The sequence below is a fragment of the Prorops nasuta genome, unplaced genomic scaffold (assembly GCF_024137725.1).
Source record: "Prorops nasuta isolate Cenicafe-Biocafe unplaced genomic scaffold, Cenicafe_Pnas_1.2 PNAS00011, whole genome shotgun sequence".
Classification (NCBI taxonomy): Eukaryota; Metazoa; Arthropoda; class Insecta; order Hymenoptera; family Bethylidae; genus Prorops; species Prorops nasuta.
The window spans coordinates 4,673,237-4,688,899 of record NW_027116808.1 but is presented as its reverse complement, the minus strand read 5'-3'; the positions used below and the strand labels follow the sequence as shown (position 1 = coordinate 4,688,899).

The 15,663-nt window shown below is 45.7% G+C and overlaps 2 protein-coding genes across 4 annotated transcripts in view; one reads left to right on the top strand and one right to left on the bottom strand.

The window, feature by feature from the left end:
* Smr (Smrter) overlaps positions 1 to 15,663 on the bottom strand; it is a 58,365-nt gene that overhangs the window by 9,881 nt on the left and 32,821 nt on the right. For both annotated transcript variants that reach the window (XM_066734263.1, XM_066734262.1), the window contains exons 11-12: positions 15,142 to 15,623; positions 13,778 to 14,016 (exon numbers count right to left, since the gene is read on the bottom strand). In XM_066734263.1, coding sequence (XP_066590360.1) covers positions 13,778 to 14,016; positions 15,142 to 15,623 — 721 coding nt within the window. The remainder of the gene's footprint in view (positions 1 to 13,777; positions 14,017 to 15,141; positions 15,624 to 15,663) is intronic.
* LOC136777740 (RE1-silencing transcription factor) lies at positions 9,039 to 13,524 on the top strand. 2 transcript variants are annotated; one of them, XM_066734265.1, is made up of 3 exons: positions 9,039 to 9,121; positions 11,369 to 11,888; positions 11,980 to 13,524. In XM_066734265.1, exons 1-3 carry the CDS (start codon positions 9,073 to 9,075, stop codon positions 13,061 to 13,063), a joined length of 1,653 nt encoding a protein of 550 aa, XP_066590362.1. In that variant the 5' UTR covers positions 9,039 to 9,072; the 3' UTR covers positions 13,064 to 13,524. The 2 variants fall into 2 exon arrangements, with proteins under 2 accessions (XP_066590362.1, XP_066590361.1); XM_066734264.1 differs by lacking the exon at positions 9,039 to 9,121 and adding an exon at positions 10,102 to 11,122.

Below are 15,663 nucleotides of genomic sequence, written 5' to 3'. Positions count from 1 at the left end.
TTATTCTCTTCAACTATGTACGTCTGACAAAAAAGTTATACAAAAATTCATCAACAATTTGAAAATGTCCAATTTCTGTCAATTAACGATTAAAATAAATACATATATATATATATATATATATATGTGTGTGTGTGTGTGTGTGTGTCCGTAGAGAGAGAGAGAGAGAGAGAGAGAGTGGAGAAAATTCGGCTTATTTTTCTAATTGAATTTTGATTTCTCGAGGCAATGGAAAAAGACTGGGGTGGCGGGGAGGGGGTTTTGAAATCAAAGCTAGGAGCGACAGAAGTTTTTAATTGGCGACCTTTAATTAGTTAACCGACAAAGTTTCAGTAATTATTCTGTTTCTCGCTTCGCACAGTTCTCTCTCCTCCCTCTTATCGTGGCCTTTCATCTGCACCCCCCCCCCCCCCCCCTCCTATACCGGCCTCACCACTCTAACCGGACTCGTTTTCCTTTATTTTTACCTTCCCCCGAGTCTCTCTTTTCATCCTGTACCCTGATTAGCGGCATTTACCTCATGGAAAATAAAGGTACGAGTGCGGCGCGCTTGGTCGTAATAACAATGGCCCGGGCCGGGCCGGCTCGAGCAAACTGGCTGGTTAATAAGTTTTGTCCTCCATGTTTATTTTCGCTTAACGTTGTTTGTCCCTTCACGATCGTTACTCTAATTTCTCGCGATGAGATAAAAGCGGGCTGCGGCTTGGTTCGGCTCGGCTCGGCTCGGCTCTTTAACCATTCATGCTAGCCTGCCTCCCCTCTTTCACGAGGATTTTGTTTATCGAAATCTCCCACGTATATATATATATATATATATATATATATGTGCGTGTGTATATGCCTATACCGAATAATAATTAATCCGTCCCGTCCTTTATCAACTCGTTTCTTCTCTCGTCTTGAAATATTGACGACAATTCCGTATTGAAAAATCCATTTGGATTGGTCGGGAGAAGAGTCGAGCGATGATGGAATCATTTATTTTGAAATGGCTCCAATAATCATCATAAGATTCTTTTGCGATCCTTCTTTTGGGCCTAAACTAAACTTCGGTACGTACATGTGTTCTATTTATTAGAATTTGTCAGGGGTTTGACAAACTATAAGGATTTGGTCGCGAAAAGAGTCGAGCGATGATGAAATCATTTATTTTGAAATGGCTCCAATAATCACCATAAGATTCTTTTGCGATCCTTCTTTTGGGCCTAAACTAAACTTCGGTACGTACATGTGTTCTAATTATTATTAGAATTTGGCAGGGATTCGAAGAAGTTATAAGGACGCGTCGCGACTAAGTATCAACAAATTGTCGTCGCGCGTGTGGAGTTTTGCATTTTTTCCTCCATTCATTTCCATCGGATGAATTTTTGCAAAAGAGCACTTTGGCGATAAGCATCTCTGTGTCGTCTCTCTCTCTCTCTCTCTCTCTCTCTCTCTCTATTGATTCCAAGTTCAGCGTACTTTTGCGATATTGGCTGGCTTCTATTTTTCATTCGATCTTTATCGAGCGAATGCACGCCACGCAATCTCAATGGCTGCGGGCCTGTGGGGCCTGCGGGTCGAGGCGAGAGTGCGTGCGTGTCGTCGCTGTATTTCTTTATCGCAGGATTGCGGCCTATCATTGCTATTGAAAGTGGTTTAAAGCATCGCGCGACGCGCATCGCTTGATTAAGCTTGAAATATGCAGAGCTTTCTATGTATACGATGCGAAAAGAGCCTAGCTTGCATTTTCCGCTTTCGAAAAATCAATCACTCGACGATTCTTATCCTGTGTAGAACAAAACATGGAATCCGTTGGGTATCCAAGTTTTCGGGTCGGAATAAGTCTTGCTGGGAAGGATCGTTCAATCGAGTGTAGTTTGTCCGATGGAAATATTTGCGTTGCATTTATCGAAATATAAAAAACAACGTTTCGAGTGAAAAGTTGGTCAAGACCGGAGAGAAATTTGGGTTTTTTTTTTTTGAAACCTCGCACGTTGCGCATTATAATAATAGGAACGATCCAGTGTAATTTGTCCGATAGAAATTGTTGCGTTGCATCTATCGAGATGTAAAAAAATCATTTCGAGTGAAAAATTGGTCAAGATCGGAGGGAAATTTGGGGATCCTTTTGGAAATCTCGCGCATTGCACATTACAATAATAATAACGATCCAGTGTAATTTGTTCAATAGAAATATTTGCATTGTTTTTCTCAAAATATAGAGAAAAAAAAAAAAAAAACGTTTATAGTAAAAAACTGTTGAAGATCGGAGAGAAATTGGTCGGTCCTCTATAAAACCTCGCTGGTTGCATATTATGATAATAGGAAGAAGGTGTTCTCGGACCCTGGAAAAGCCAGCGTAGTGCCGCCGCAGTGCCCGCAGTTGGTTACTGATGGGGTCGACGGGGATTGTGTTGGGTCGGATAGTTAGGATTGCCCGGAGGAAAATTACGCGAGTGAATTAAGCCGAGCCACGGGCCACGGACCACGGGGAATAACTGCCAATCAGCTGTTGCCATTTTCCTCGCACGCACGTCACAACTACCGCGGTGCTCTTTTTCGTAACGTTCGAGCTTCGATGCACTCGAGTCGATTGGTCATCCCTCCCCCTTCGCGTACTATACCAACCACCATTATTCATGCCAATTTGACAATGACGTCAATTTTCAAGCCCTTCCGAGATCGAGCGACATATGCACCTATGACGTAAACCACGCCATACATATTATGCTCTCTCGCGATAGTCTCGCGACTCTTGGAAAAACGATCGAGTTTCGATTCGTAATAAGGGATAGAGCAACTAATACCATACTCTCTCTCTCTCTCTCTCTCTCTCTCTCTCTCTCTCTCTCTCTCTCTCTCTCTCTCTCTCTTCTTTATGTTTATCATTTCAATAACGTTTGACAGATTGGCGAAAAGAAACAAGAATGCTGACTGGAGTATTGTGGTAGGCACACAAGGATCAAGTGAGAGGCTGTGGAAGATGTTAGTTGGAAGATGGGCAAAACGATCGAGTTTCGATTCGTAATAAGGGATAGAGCAACCAATACCATCCTCTCTCTCTCTCTCTCTCTGTCTCTCTCTCTCTCTCTCTCTCTGTCTCTCTCTCTCTCTCTCTTCTTTATGTTTATTATTTCAACAACGTTTGACAGATTGGCGAAAAGAAACAAGAATGCTGACTGGAGTATTGTGGTAGGCACACAAGGATCAAGCGAGAGGCTGCGGAAGATGCTCGTTTGAGGATGGGTGAAAGGTTCGAGCATTACTGTAATGGCGGCAAGAATGAACAAAATCAAAAGAGAAAGAGAGAGTTTGTTAAAAGCGGACATTATCCAGGCGCTAATTAAGCGAACCAGCCGAGCGTCGCGGCGAGGACAAGGGTGAGGCTTGAATGTTTCATGAAGGGTAGGCATATCGCGAGAAAGCTTTGTCTTTCCGTTCCTTCCATATTCCTTCCATCTAAAACCCCTCTGAAAAATTCAACGACCACTTTAAACAGTACAAATGAATTAAGTCATTTGGAAAAAACACCCCGGGCGGAAAATACTTTCAAATCTGCCGAATATTCACCGAGTTTATTACGTATCTGCCTTTGGTCAATTTGCCGAGTCTTCTTAAATCGTTGAACATACGTAAAATATATATGATTATACATATACATATAGAATCGAATAAATAATTAAAATGGATTTTGCAATATAAAGTATATATATATAGCATCTATTACCGATACGTGCACACAAGGAGAGAGAGAGGGGGGGGGGGGGGGTTGAAAAATGATTGTTGATTTACAAAAGGTTTAATTCCCACTATTTCTCTCTGAGCGAGAGGAAAATTTGGTATTTACAAAAGGTTTTGGGTTATCGGAAGAAAGGCTGGGGGGGATTATAGGATCGGTGAATCGATAATTCGCGTGTTTTGGAATTATCGTGTCGCCTCGCGTCGAGTCGCGTTAAGTCGAGTCCGCGGGCCGCGGGCCAGTTTCATCGGTTTAACGGTGCGCGTCCGTGTAGGAGCTTGGGTTAAGTTGAAAAAGGTAAATGAAAGGGAATATTTGATTAGCTAGGGGTTGGGAGGCAGCAGCACGTCGCATAGCTGCGAGGGTCGTGCTCGCTCGCTCGACCAACGGAATTATTGTTTGTTCCAATCCAGTGAGGAGAGGCTCGCACTTGCTCCCGGGGATCATTGGCTAATCTTTCACCGCCGGCACTCGGCACTCGACTCGGCGATACACCCGAATTATCGATACACACACACACACGCACGCAGTCTTCCGTCTCTCTTCGCTTTCTCTCAAACCCTCCTACAAATATATTATTTATTCCACGCTCTATCGATAATTTTCTACCCTCGTCCATGCGTAGCTGCAGGTTTCCCTTAAACACTGCTCTAAACACGAAAGATGTGCAGTTATCCATATATGTAGGGTTGTTGAAATAAAACGAATCGGATCGTGGACAAAACGCTGTTTAACTTTGTCACCATAAGAGATAGCGATTTTTGCTGTAAGACCTTTTTGAAGCGTCTTTCGATTTGCGTTCGAAAAGGTCTTACAGCAAAAATTGCTATCTCTTGTAGTTGCAAAGTTGAACAGCGTTTTACGTCCATGATCCGATTCGCTTCATCTCAACAACTCTATTGGGATCTGACATAGTTGAAGCGCTCCAAGCGGTAAAAAATGAAAGCAGAGGAAGCCCGGGTTTTACATTGATTCTTATGGATATTTTTCAATAAATTGCAATTTATTATTGAAAACCTTAAAACTTTTGAATTTGGGAGAAAAGTTTGTACAGATATTCTCCATCGAAATCATTATAACCCTCCTGTAATTTCAATAGACATTTAGACACTTAGGCACTTCTGCGCCATATTGAATTTTCTATATATCTATATATATTGACTCCGCCCACGTGTCAGATCCCAATATACACGTTTAATTGTAAAATATAAATAGAATACTAGAAATTTATAGCAACAACCGCCAGATGGCCATTGGATTTCTATGAAAAGACGTACAGTGTATAGGATAACAAGCGTCAGTCGTAGTATTGTAAGCCAAAAGTAAACAACAGACGAGAGATTAACAAACATTGATCATCGTAAGTGAAATCCGGTTGAGCACAGGGTGGCGAGACCCTCGATTTTTTCTCTCTCGCGAGCCTCGTATCTCGTACATGTATAACGATAGAAACGATATTCTCCGTGCAATAAATAATTTTATCCAAAGTCGGTGGATTCTCTTGTTTTACTTATGCATCGGCGTGTGTGCTGCTCGATTCAAAGCCTAAATGCGATTAAAGGCAAACAAATCCCCTGATAGCCGATAGCGTATATAGTATATGCGATTAAATAATAATGATAATAATATTATCTTGCTTTTCGAGCATTAAAAGAATGATTCTGCTTCGGTCAACACACACACACACACACACACACACACACACATCTCTGTCCCATCTCCCTGTTCCATTCGAGCATTTATGAGTCTTGCCACTTAAAAGTCTAAACGCGATTAAAGACAAACAAGACTCGAAAGCTAATCTATCGAAAGGGGGTGATACGGTTCTTGCTTGCTTTAAATGAAAAGCCGCTTGTAACATGGACCATGGCCCGGTACGTACGCGCTTGTAGTAATTAATCGAGAATAATACTAAAGAGTAAAAGACAATCGAATCCTTTCCACCATTTCAATGGAAAAAATCCATTAGGATCGAGCGAATCGCCGAGGAAAAATATTGAAAGTTTGCTGAATGTATGACTGCCTTTTAATAATAATAATAATAATATGGAGTGCTTATATTTTTAAACGTTATACACAACCTTAACACTATACTTCGCATAGATACCAATTTCAACGAATAAACAATTTTTTCAATAAAGCGCAATTCAGTTAATTAACGCGAATTAGAAATTTATCACCATCGTCGTGTTTATCCTCTATGCTAATTTTCGAGTGAAAGGACAAAAAAAACACAATTAAACTTGTTGACCGACGAGATGAAATGTGAAAGCTGTAATTTAGGGTTTTCAGAGTAGTTAATCGGAACAGTGTGTTAACGCTGAGCAGTACGTTTGATGTGAATGATTTATATGTACAAATGTATATATATATATATATATATATTTTATATACAGTCAAATTATATAGATATAATGAGAGAGCGAGTCATGTTCGACGATTCGTGTTTAATCCGGTATTTACGTAACAGATCAGTCCGGGTTCTGAATTCGAGCGGACTGTATGCCACGAATGCACACAGGAACATGCGAGATGGAGCGAGGGTGGGGGTGGTGGGGGAGGGAGGGAGGGGAGTCTGAGAGCCGTTGCAGTTAGCAGAGGCATTAATTGGGATTAAGTAAATCAAGACGCTAATTAGCCCGCGCCAGAAACGAGTACAACCCCCTTCCCCCCCCCCCTCCCCCCCTAAAGCCCTTTCTCACCCCAGCCAGCAAAATTTCTACTCCCCGAGCACGCGCGCGCGCGCTTAATTTTCCCACCAATTTCCCGCGCCGCCCTGCTACTTCCTCGACGAAAATTCACTCCACGACATTCCTGCAATATTCCACGAACCGAGTCTTCTTTCATTTTCTATCTTTCAGCTATATAGATCACCGTTTTATATAGTTATCTCTCCATTATATACATATATATATATATACTGATTTACTCGAACGGATCATTTGAATTTTTCTAGAAAGAAAGAAGAAAATTGAGGACGGTGACAGTCACGCACCGAACAGTGGAATTACCAAATTTCTGCATGAATTCCAAGTGGACACGGAGGATCGAAGCTCCGCGCGCAGATTGATTCATGGCCGCTCTGGGTAACCGTGCCAATCGCTCTGTCAATTATTAATCCCATAAATTACCCAATCGTTCGTTTCTTTTTCACCGATGAAGACCTGTGAGAAATCGATCGTTGTCGAGGATGAAAGGAATTCGATCGTCTCATCAAAGTTTTATTAACCCACTATTTTTTGCCTACATATATATACATATATAGTACTTAGGAGTTTACGAGAGGCGAGATCTCATCGTTACGAGAGTCAATTGTTTGTTATTCATCGCGCGCGGCTCTCTGGTTGCGCCAACAGAGAAGCCGCAGCCGCGATCCCGAAGGATGCGGGGCCAATGGGGGTTGGAGCCAGGTGGATCGGCTGGAGCGTGCACGAGACGAAGAGAAGAAAAAAGGAGCCAGAATCTCTCGCGTCTGGCTCGAAGGTGGATGGATGGAGCGAGGTGGCCGAAGAGGGGAACATCCAACCAGCCAATAAGGAGTGAGAGAGGAGATGTATGAGTTCTCATGCTAGCTGCGAAGCGTTGAAATTCCAGAATTTAAGCGGTGCGGAAGAGAGCGAGCGAGTTCTCGGCGCGCTTGTTCCTACCCTGCCTCGCCTGGTAATATCGCGAAAAGTGTTTGCTCAGCTTGTCTCGGCCAAGCTCGGAGCATTAAACCGCTTGCGGGAGAGTATTCCTTCTCATCTCTTCCCCCACCCCGCTGCGAGAACACAATCTCTCTCTCTCTCTCTCTCTCTCTCACTAGTTTCTGGAAAAACCTCGAACAATTATCTCCTCCGAACTCGGCCGAGTCGGGTTCGCGTGGACCAAGGGAAACCACCGTATACCCCCCCCCCCCCCTCCAGCAATCCTCCACTAGCTCGAATCACATTGCACTCGCGTGAAGAGGTAACGATCCATAGCGAGCGACTAGTGGGTTAGACGAGAAATTACGTATTTCCTCTCGACTGCCATGGATTTTCCGACGATCGCTGCGTGCAACTTTCCCGATGCGAGAACCAAATCTCTCTCTCTTTCTCTCTCTATTTTCTGAAAAAACCTCGAACAATTATCTCCTCCGAACTCGGCCGAGTCGGGTTCGCGTGGACCAAGGGAACCACCGTATACCCCCCCCCCCCTCCAGCAATCCTCCACTAGCTCGAATCACATTGCACTCGCGTGAAGAGGTAACGATCCATAGCGAGCGACTAGTGGGTTAGACGAGAAATTACGTATTTCCTCTCGACTGCCATGGATTTTCCGACGACCACTGCGTGCAATTTTCCCGATGCGTCCTCGTTCCCTTTTTCTTATCTCTCCTAGCGAGCAAGTTTGTGTAGGTATATATATGTGCAGGCGGCTGACGCGTTAATTATCGTCGATGCCTTTTATTGCCGACTCAACTTGCACAGCACACAACGCGTACTCCGGAGTCATTATCAACATGGCACCTAGCTGTGTTCCAGTTATCAAAGAGAATTGGTTCCGTTCGATAAGGATAATTGAGAGAACCTCCCCCACTCTCGAGTTTTATCGAAACAATTAAGCATTTCCCGTGGAAGAAGGAGGAAATTGCCGAGTTATTGCGTCGTTGGAAGGAAAGGTAGCGAGATATCCGGTGTGTTTACACGGGGGGGTCCTTTGGAAATAGCGAGAAATCGAACGACGTTGAAATTTTATTTCCAGCTCTGGTGGAATTAATATGGTCATTGCAGGTGGTGGATTAGCGAGAGAGGATTGGGAGGGAGAGGAGAGAAAATCCAATTTCTCAGGGTAAACACTCGATTGACATTGCCGGAGGGACGAGGAAGCGATAAAAAGTTGTGCTCGCGATTGAAATGACAGATTCATCTCTTATGGCTAGTTGAGAGTATGGTTGTGGAAAGGAAGGAGGGGTAAGGAGGGGTGGGGGAGGCAAAACGGGAGAGGAAGGCTCTGTTGAAGCTGCGACCCCCAGGGAAATGTGCGTAATCGCTGTGTCCCATTCTGGAGCCGCTTTCGCCTTTGGATTCTCGCTCGGCGATTTTCCGTTTGTTTACAAGCAAGCGTGCAGCCCTGTATGTATACCAAACCCCCCCCCCCCCCTACCTCCTTCTTAACGTTCGATTGTATCTCTCCAGTTTGTTTACATTCTATTCTGCTTCTCGCGAGTTCTCGGTAAGCTCGTCCGATCGACGCTCTCTCTCACTCTTTTGTTCCAACTGTGTTCTCCGATGTAAACAAGGCTGTCCACAGTGTCAAAGAAAAGAAAGAATCCATTAGCGTCAAGGTCCGTCGATGAAAAATGGTTTCTCCATAAAGAAATTGCGAGAATGGCTGATGGTGGTCGACGCGTAAGAGAAATAACTGGTGGAAAGAAATGTGCGTAGAGAATGAAAGAGGAGAAAGTAAGAATGGCGATTTTTAAATTTGTTATTGTAGCACGGAGCATATAGGATCCGTGACTCCAATTTCTCGTGGAATTGGTAATCGACGTTGCTTTTAGAGGTCAAAGCGAGTTTTTCCTCAATGTTTCATGGAGGCTAGGTCTTCGCTCAATGGAAGCACAAATAACTTATTAATTTTTGAGGATGGCACGTACGTATGACGGCGCGGCGTATAGGTACATTGGATGCGATACGAGGGTATTTTAAAGAGTCCAACAAATAGTCTTTCTTTCCCGGATGCGTCTTTTGCAGGTCTTTCTCTCTGGCCTCTGATGTTTTTCATCAAATTAACTCGGCACGAGTACTCCTTCCGCGCGGTGTTTGCATAATATCGTTTATAATTCATGTTGCGCTGAATTTCACTTTATTCCGCCTCGCGTGCCCTCCGCGTACAGATCCCTCGTCGTTCCTGCTCTCCTACCTATACCATCCTGCGAAGCAGCCCCATTCGCCCAACTACCCCCCCCCCCCCCTCCTCAACTACGCGTCTCCAGCACACTTTTTTCATTCCCTCCCCTCTCTTCCTCCCGTGTTCCATTCTTGCAGTTTCCCTGCCGTGCGAGATCAGCAGAGAGAGAGAGAGAGAGAGAGAGAGAGAGAGAGAGAGAGAGAGACTATCCACCTTATATTTATCACCGATTCGGTGGTAAAAAATTTCAACGAGCTAAACAAGATGGATCGAGACGACTATTCCTGAAGAATGGGATTATTCTAGTTGGGCGAAGAGTGTGTCTCTCAATGCGCGTGTGTTAGGATGCTGTTTCGAGGCTTGCAGGGGGTACCGATGGTAGTGGTGGTGGTGGTGATGGTGGCGGTGGTGGGTGGCGGCGCTCCAATCTGGCTTCTTTGGGGGCGGGGATCTGGTGCGCGGGAGGATCGGATCTGGAAGCGCGGGGGGTGAGCGGTGCTCTCGCCAGTGCTGCGAGAGCTTTGCGAGAGGGGCGCGTCGCTATGAAAAAGCAAACGAGTCTCGCTCCGCTGGCATCACCGCCACCGCCACCGGTACCGGCACCGCCAACTCCTCCACTTCTCGATCCAGTCGAGTCCAGCGTTCAAATCACGGAGAACCGCCAACCTTCTCGCCTCTCCTATATTCACTGCTCTGCTACCACCACCGTAAACTCTGATTCCTCTTACCTTTCGCACACCCCTCTCTCTCTCTCTCTCTCTCTACACGTCCTTGTTCTCATTCATCCAGCTGGAGGTGGCACTATCAATCGCACCGTTCGACAAATCAATAAGATAAACGTCTCGTTACGGATACTTGGATATCAATCTAATATAAAAGTGACGGTTTCTTCTTTTCTTTTTATATCATTTTTTCAGTGTACCGTGAAAGATCGATAGTTGGATTTGATGGTTGAGTCCCGATGACATACCAAGAGACGCGAGAAGGAAGTGTACGGTGGAAGAAGGGAGGATGGTCGTTTGGAAAAGAGAAAGCGTGTCTCGTGCATAGGATCGAGGACCACGCGAAGAAATTGCCAAGTCGATCGAGTTGGTCGAGAAGGGAGGATCTTAGGATGAAACATCGAGTGCTTTCGTGAAAGAGAGTTCCTTCCCAAGTTTCTCGGTGTTCTCGTGATTTGTCAAATGTATAGTTTGTACAGAGCGTGGTTCGGTGGAGGCGAGAGCTATCCACGAGCTCAGGATACGTTGTCACCACCGGACACTGTGGTCAGAGTTGGCAATGACGGGGAGCACCAGTTTGTGGCCCACAAGGGCGTTTTGGCGGCCCACAGTGGCTACCTCAAAGCTCTTTTGACCAGTGCATCGGCGGTCCCGGGCTCCTCAAGCGGCTCCTCGCCGTTTCTTCCCACGACCGACTCTGCCGTCAACCACAACCAGCACAGCCACAATAACAACCCGGAAACATCCACCAGATCCTCCGCCGCCGCCGCCGCCGCCGTCACTTCAGTTTCCGTCTCGTCCATTGGTAACATATATCACAGAACTAGAAAAGACAATTATTCGATTTCTCCAATCTCCTTCTGCACTTCAATGCGATAAATGCCGTTGCGTCGATAATTGGCATCGAAGACTTCCGTCCGGTCGTTGACTTTCAAAATTAGAAGGCGCCGCAATTGCTCGCTCAAACGTGTTTGAGATATTTTCCTAGAGCGACATATATATATATATATATATATATACAAGGTACAAGGTAGGTTGAAAATTGTTGTAGGTGGCGAGGCTTTCGCTCCCCTGCTGAATTACATGTACACCGGTCGACTGGAGGTGACCCTCGAGAACGTTTACAGCGTTCTATTGGCGACGCATCTGCTGCACATGCCCGGGGCCTTGGAGCAATGCAGAGCGGCCCTTCTGAGACTGCGAGAACCACTGGCACCGCTGGCAACTCCGATTCCACCGACGTTGCAACTGTCGAGCGTCGCTGCAGCCTCCTCCTCCTCCTCCGCCTCTTCGCCAATCTCAAGTTCCGCCGCCACGGGGACCACGTCCACTTCCGGACCCGCTAGCATCTTAAGGCCAATCCCCAATAGACTGATGGTCGGGCCGCCCTTGTGCTGGTCCCAGCCTCCGCTCTACGCCACCGATGGGATTCCTCCTCACTTGGCGCAACTGCAACCAATGATGATCCAGCCTCCGGTACCGCCACCTCCACCTCCACCACCGCCAGTCATTTCCGGTTTGACCAACTCCCAGATGGTGGATCGAGACTCACCGGAAAGGAGATTCGGCCGGTAAGCACCATCGCTTCTCTTCTCTCTTCAGCAATTCGATTCACCTTGAAGCCTCCATGTACCACGACGAGCGTACTCTCCTCTCTTTCAGTTCCGAGATCGCCGCAGGTTCTCCGACCTCGAGCTACTATCACCAGCACCGGAAGGCAAGGGCGACGAGTCCAGAGGCAACAGTGGGTCTTCCAATGCCATTCGCAGCCGCTTTCAATGCCTTCGCAAGGTCAAACGCGGCCCTCGCCGAGGTATCCTCGTCTCCCGCGCCCTCCTCGGACCCGTCTTCGTCGCCAGGCTCGCCGTCTCGCGGAAGACGCGAGGAGAAACCGGAAGCGAAGGCCGTCGACAGCGACGAGCGCGAATGTTCCCGGGAGAAGAGGGAGAGGGAGCAGGAGACGAGACTCGAGGTTCCGAAGAGTCGAAAGGAGAGGATGGGCGAGCAGGAACGCTCGCGAAGTGCCGGTAAGAGAAAGATTCGCTTCAACGAGGTTGCCTCCTCCTCTTCTTCTTCCGCTGGCGTTGGTAGCGGAAGTGGAAATGCCACCGGGGCGGTGATCTACGACGTGGCCTGTTGCGACGGTCCGGTTAGGTTCCAGCGGGTGCTCAACGAGAATTACTCGTCGTCCAGTACGGGACATGGGAAAAAATTCGGCAGCAGACAAGCCCTGTCGCTGAGCACCGGAAGCGAGGCTCCCGAGAACGACGAGAACGGAGGACCACCGGCAGCTGCCGTTGCTTCCGGTGCTGACCACCTGCTGCTGCTTTCGCAAGATCTGCCCAACGATCCGAGCAACGCTGCTAATTCTCAGTTTTCCGGGCTTCCCGATGCGTCCACTGGCCTCTACACTTGTGGCTACTGCAGACACACCTTTAAGAGTCAATATTGCTACAGGAAACACGCCAAGAGGCACTTATTGCCGGCAGAGATCAGTGCGGAGGCGGAGCGCAATCGTCAGAGACACGAAAACTCTCGTAGCAAGAGGGAAGTCAGATTGCTCGACTTGAACGTTCAGTATTATCCTTGCAAGATCTGTGGATGCAAGTTTCCCAGCTATTATTTTGTTCACAAACATCGAAAACTCTGTCACTCCAGTATGGAGGAAGCACTGAGACCCGGGATCGAGGGTCCCGCCGATCAGCCCAGTCAGGATCAACCTCCGACCAATCGGGAGACTTCTTGAACTTGCATTGGAAATGTCATCAAACTCACAAATATATACATATATCATTACGAGTTTTGCACGCTGGTCAATAGTAAAAATTCAATACGGTGTTCGTTGGATGCTTATTTATCAATGATAGACCAAAGGGCCGAGGGAAAATTTTATGTAGGTCGTGTATTGGAAAAATTCTAAAAACGTTAATGTGTCATTAGCAATACTGTATTGTAAGATAAAGTCAAATCAAATGAAATAAACAATTGTAGAAAGTAATAATAGTGATTGTAATAGAGAACAACCTATGATCTCTTTCTCTCTCTCTCTCTCTCTCTCTCATCGCCTACAGCTCAAATCCTTCCTAATCTCTTTCAAGATTATTGCCTTACAAAAACAAATTGGTCAACTGGATAATATTGGAGTATACTTTTGGTACCTAAAATTGATTTTTAACCAAACAAAAAAAAAGCATTTTGATTAAGGAGATTACAGCTGGATTTTACACATGTAATATGATACCAGTTGAATCAATGGTTTTCCATTGATAATTTGACCGAAGGATAGGAGGTAGCGTTTGATCCATCTTTGAGAAACAATTGGTATCGCTCGAGTGTTAACACTGATGGACGGAAAAGTCCATTCTGACAAAAAAAAACTATTCGTGTAGAAAGAATTGTAGCGATATAGATTTAGTGTAACGTAAATGTAGTTGAGGTAATTTAAGAGGAAATTACTTACCAATAGCGTCGATGGTCTGTGCCTCCTCGTCGCTCGTTTCCATAGGCGTCGTGTGATTCTCCTTCTTCTTGTCCTTTATCCTAGCAGTGGCCGAGCCATTACCACTGACACTGGACTCTCTGTTCCCAGCCTTTTTCTTACTCGATTCCTTAAATTCACTCTGTCCTCCTACCGTAACTACGGCATTGGTATTCAACGCTGACGACGACGACGATGAGAGCGAGTTTTTCCCATCGATTCTAAAATCCAAAGGAAAGTACGTTACAAGAATGAAAGCAAGCGGCATGGAATTTCTCGGATCTAATGAATAAATTAATCAAACAAAACGATTAAAAATTGTTAAAACTTTCGACGTGATTGGAGAAAAATCAATGTTTGCTTTAAAACTTGGTTCAACGGAATAGCGTATTACCGAAGAGGTCCATGCAACTGACGAGATTCGCGAAATTCAATCAATTACGATGATGGGTACCTGTGCAAACGTAATATACTAATCAGCCGCTGCTGATTAGCATTACAATTTCGTATAAATCAATCGAGCCCCTTCCTCCCCTTGCTAACGTATCGACTCGGTCCAGCAAATTCTCACGATAACCTTCCACCGCTTGGTACACACGCGCCCCCCCCCCCCCCATTATCAACCCTCTCGACGAGCCTCCTTGCTGAGCTGCCACTGCTCGTTGCTAGATGGAACCACGCTCGCAGACTGTTTACATTCGTTGATAAAAAAGATACCGAAACAATCCTTCGATTATTCACCGTGCAGAAATCAATTACAAAAAAATCTCTTCGGACTATCGTTGCTTACGAGATTCTCTCAGCTATGAGAAGACGAACAGGCTCGACGATACGATTATTGACTGATAAAATTATAACCCGCCGAGACTTATTTGAATATCAGAATTGCGGTTCATCGACGATTAAAATGAAAGGAAATTGATTTTTGCGCAGTTTGGCTTCCAAGTTTCAAACCCTATAACTGATCCATTGTAATCACTAAGTGGATATTCGGTGGGGGGGGGGGGGGGGGGGGGTTGTTCCCCTCTCGAACAATGAACGCAAAGTGAAACGTGGTGTGGGTTTGTTTGTTCAACGAAAATCTTCCATCCGATGAACATTGCTCATTCGATCAAACCAATACGCTTTCGTATTAATTAGAATGGCATAATCCTAATAACCATTATCGAGGATGATCGATGAAATTTAGCTCTCGCGCTTCAACTTACCAATAATTCCCAGGCTATTGATCAATTTCAGAAGGGAAATAATTTTGACAGATTTTTCGAAAGTAATTGCGACAATAGCGTTTGATCGGGGGCCACGAGAAAAATAAGCAGGGTGTATGGTTAGAGAAAAGAACCTACATCACTTTGACATCCTTTCCCGAGGTTGTCTCGGAGCTCGACTGAGATTCCTCTTTAACCTCTACTTTCACAAGATTCGCGTCTTTCGCTTCCGTTTTAATCTCTTTGTTCTCCTTATTGGAGTCCCTGCTGCTGTTGTCCTTCGAGCTGGACGTGGCGGCCGTCCCTTTCGATATACTGGACGTAGCAGTTGTGTTAAGGACGGATGTCGTTGTTGTCGTCGTTGCTGCTGTTTCCGTTGTTAGACTTGCACTGGCCGCGCTAGAAGAACTCAAGGAATTTCTCGTCGATGCTATCGTAGTTGAGGCAGTTGTCGTGGAAGATCCCGATATGACCGTTGTCGTAGTTAAGGTCGTCGACGTGCTTCCCGAGGTCGAGTGATTCTGTGGATTCTCCTGTGTTTTTTGTTGCTGCTCGCGTTGCAGTCTCGTTGTCACTCCGGTTGTTAAAATGTCGACGATACTAGAATTCGTATTATTTACCTAAAATGAGAAGAGCGCTCGTTAAATGGTGAAATGGTTC

Coding starts and splice junctions, on each gene's coding strand:
- LOC136777740 (XM_066734264.1), top strand. CDS start 10,780: ATGTATAGTTTGTACAGAGCGTGGTTCGGTGGAGGCGAGAGCTATCCA. Junction 11,123..11,368: donor AGTTTCCGTCTCGTCCATTG/GTAACATATATC, acceptor AAATTGTTGTAG/GTGGCGAGGCTTTCGCTCCC. Junction 11,889..11,979: donor CCGGAAAGGAGATTCGGCCG/GTAAGCACCATC, acceptor CCTCTCTTTCAG/TTCCGAGATCGCCGCAGGTT.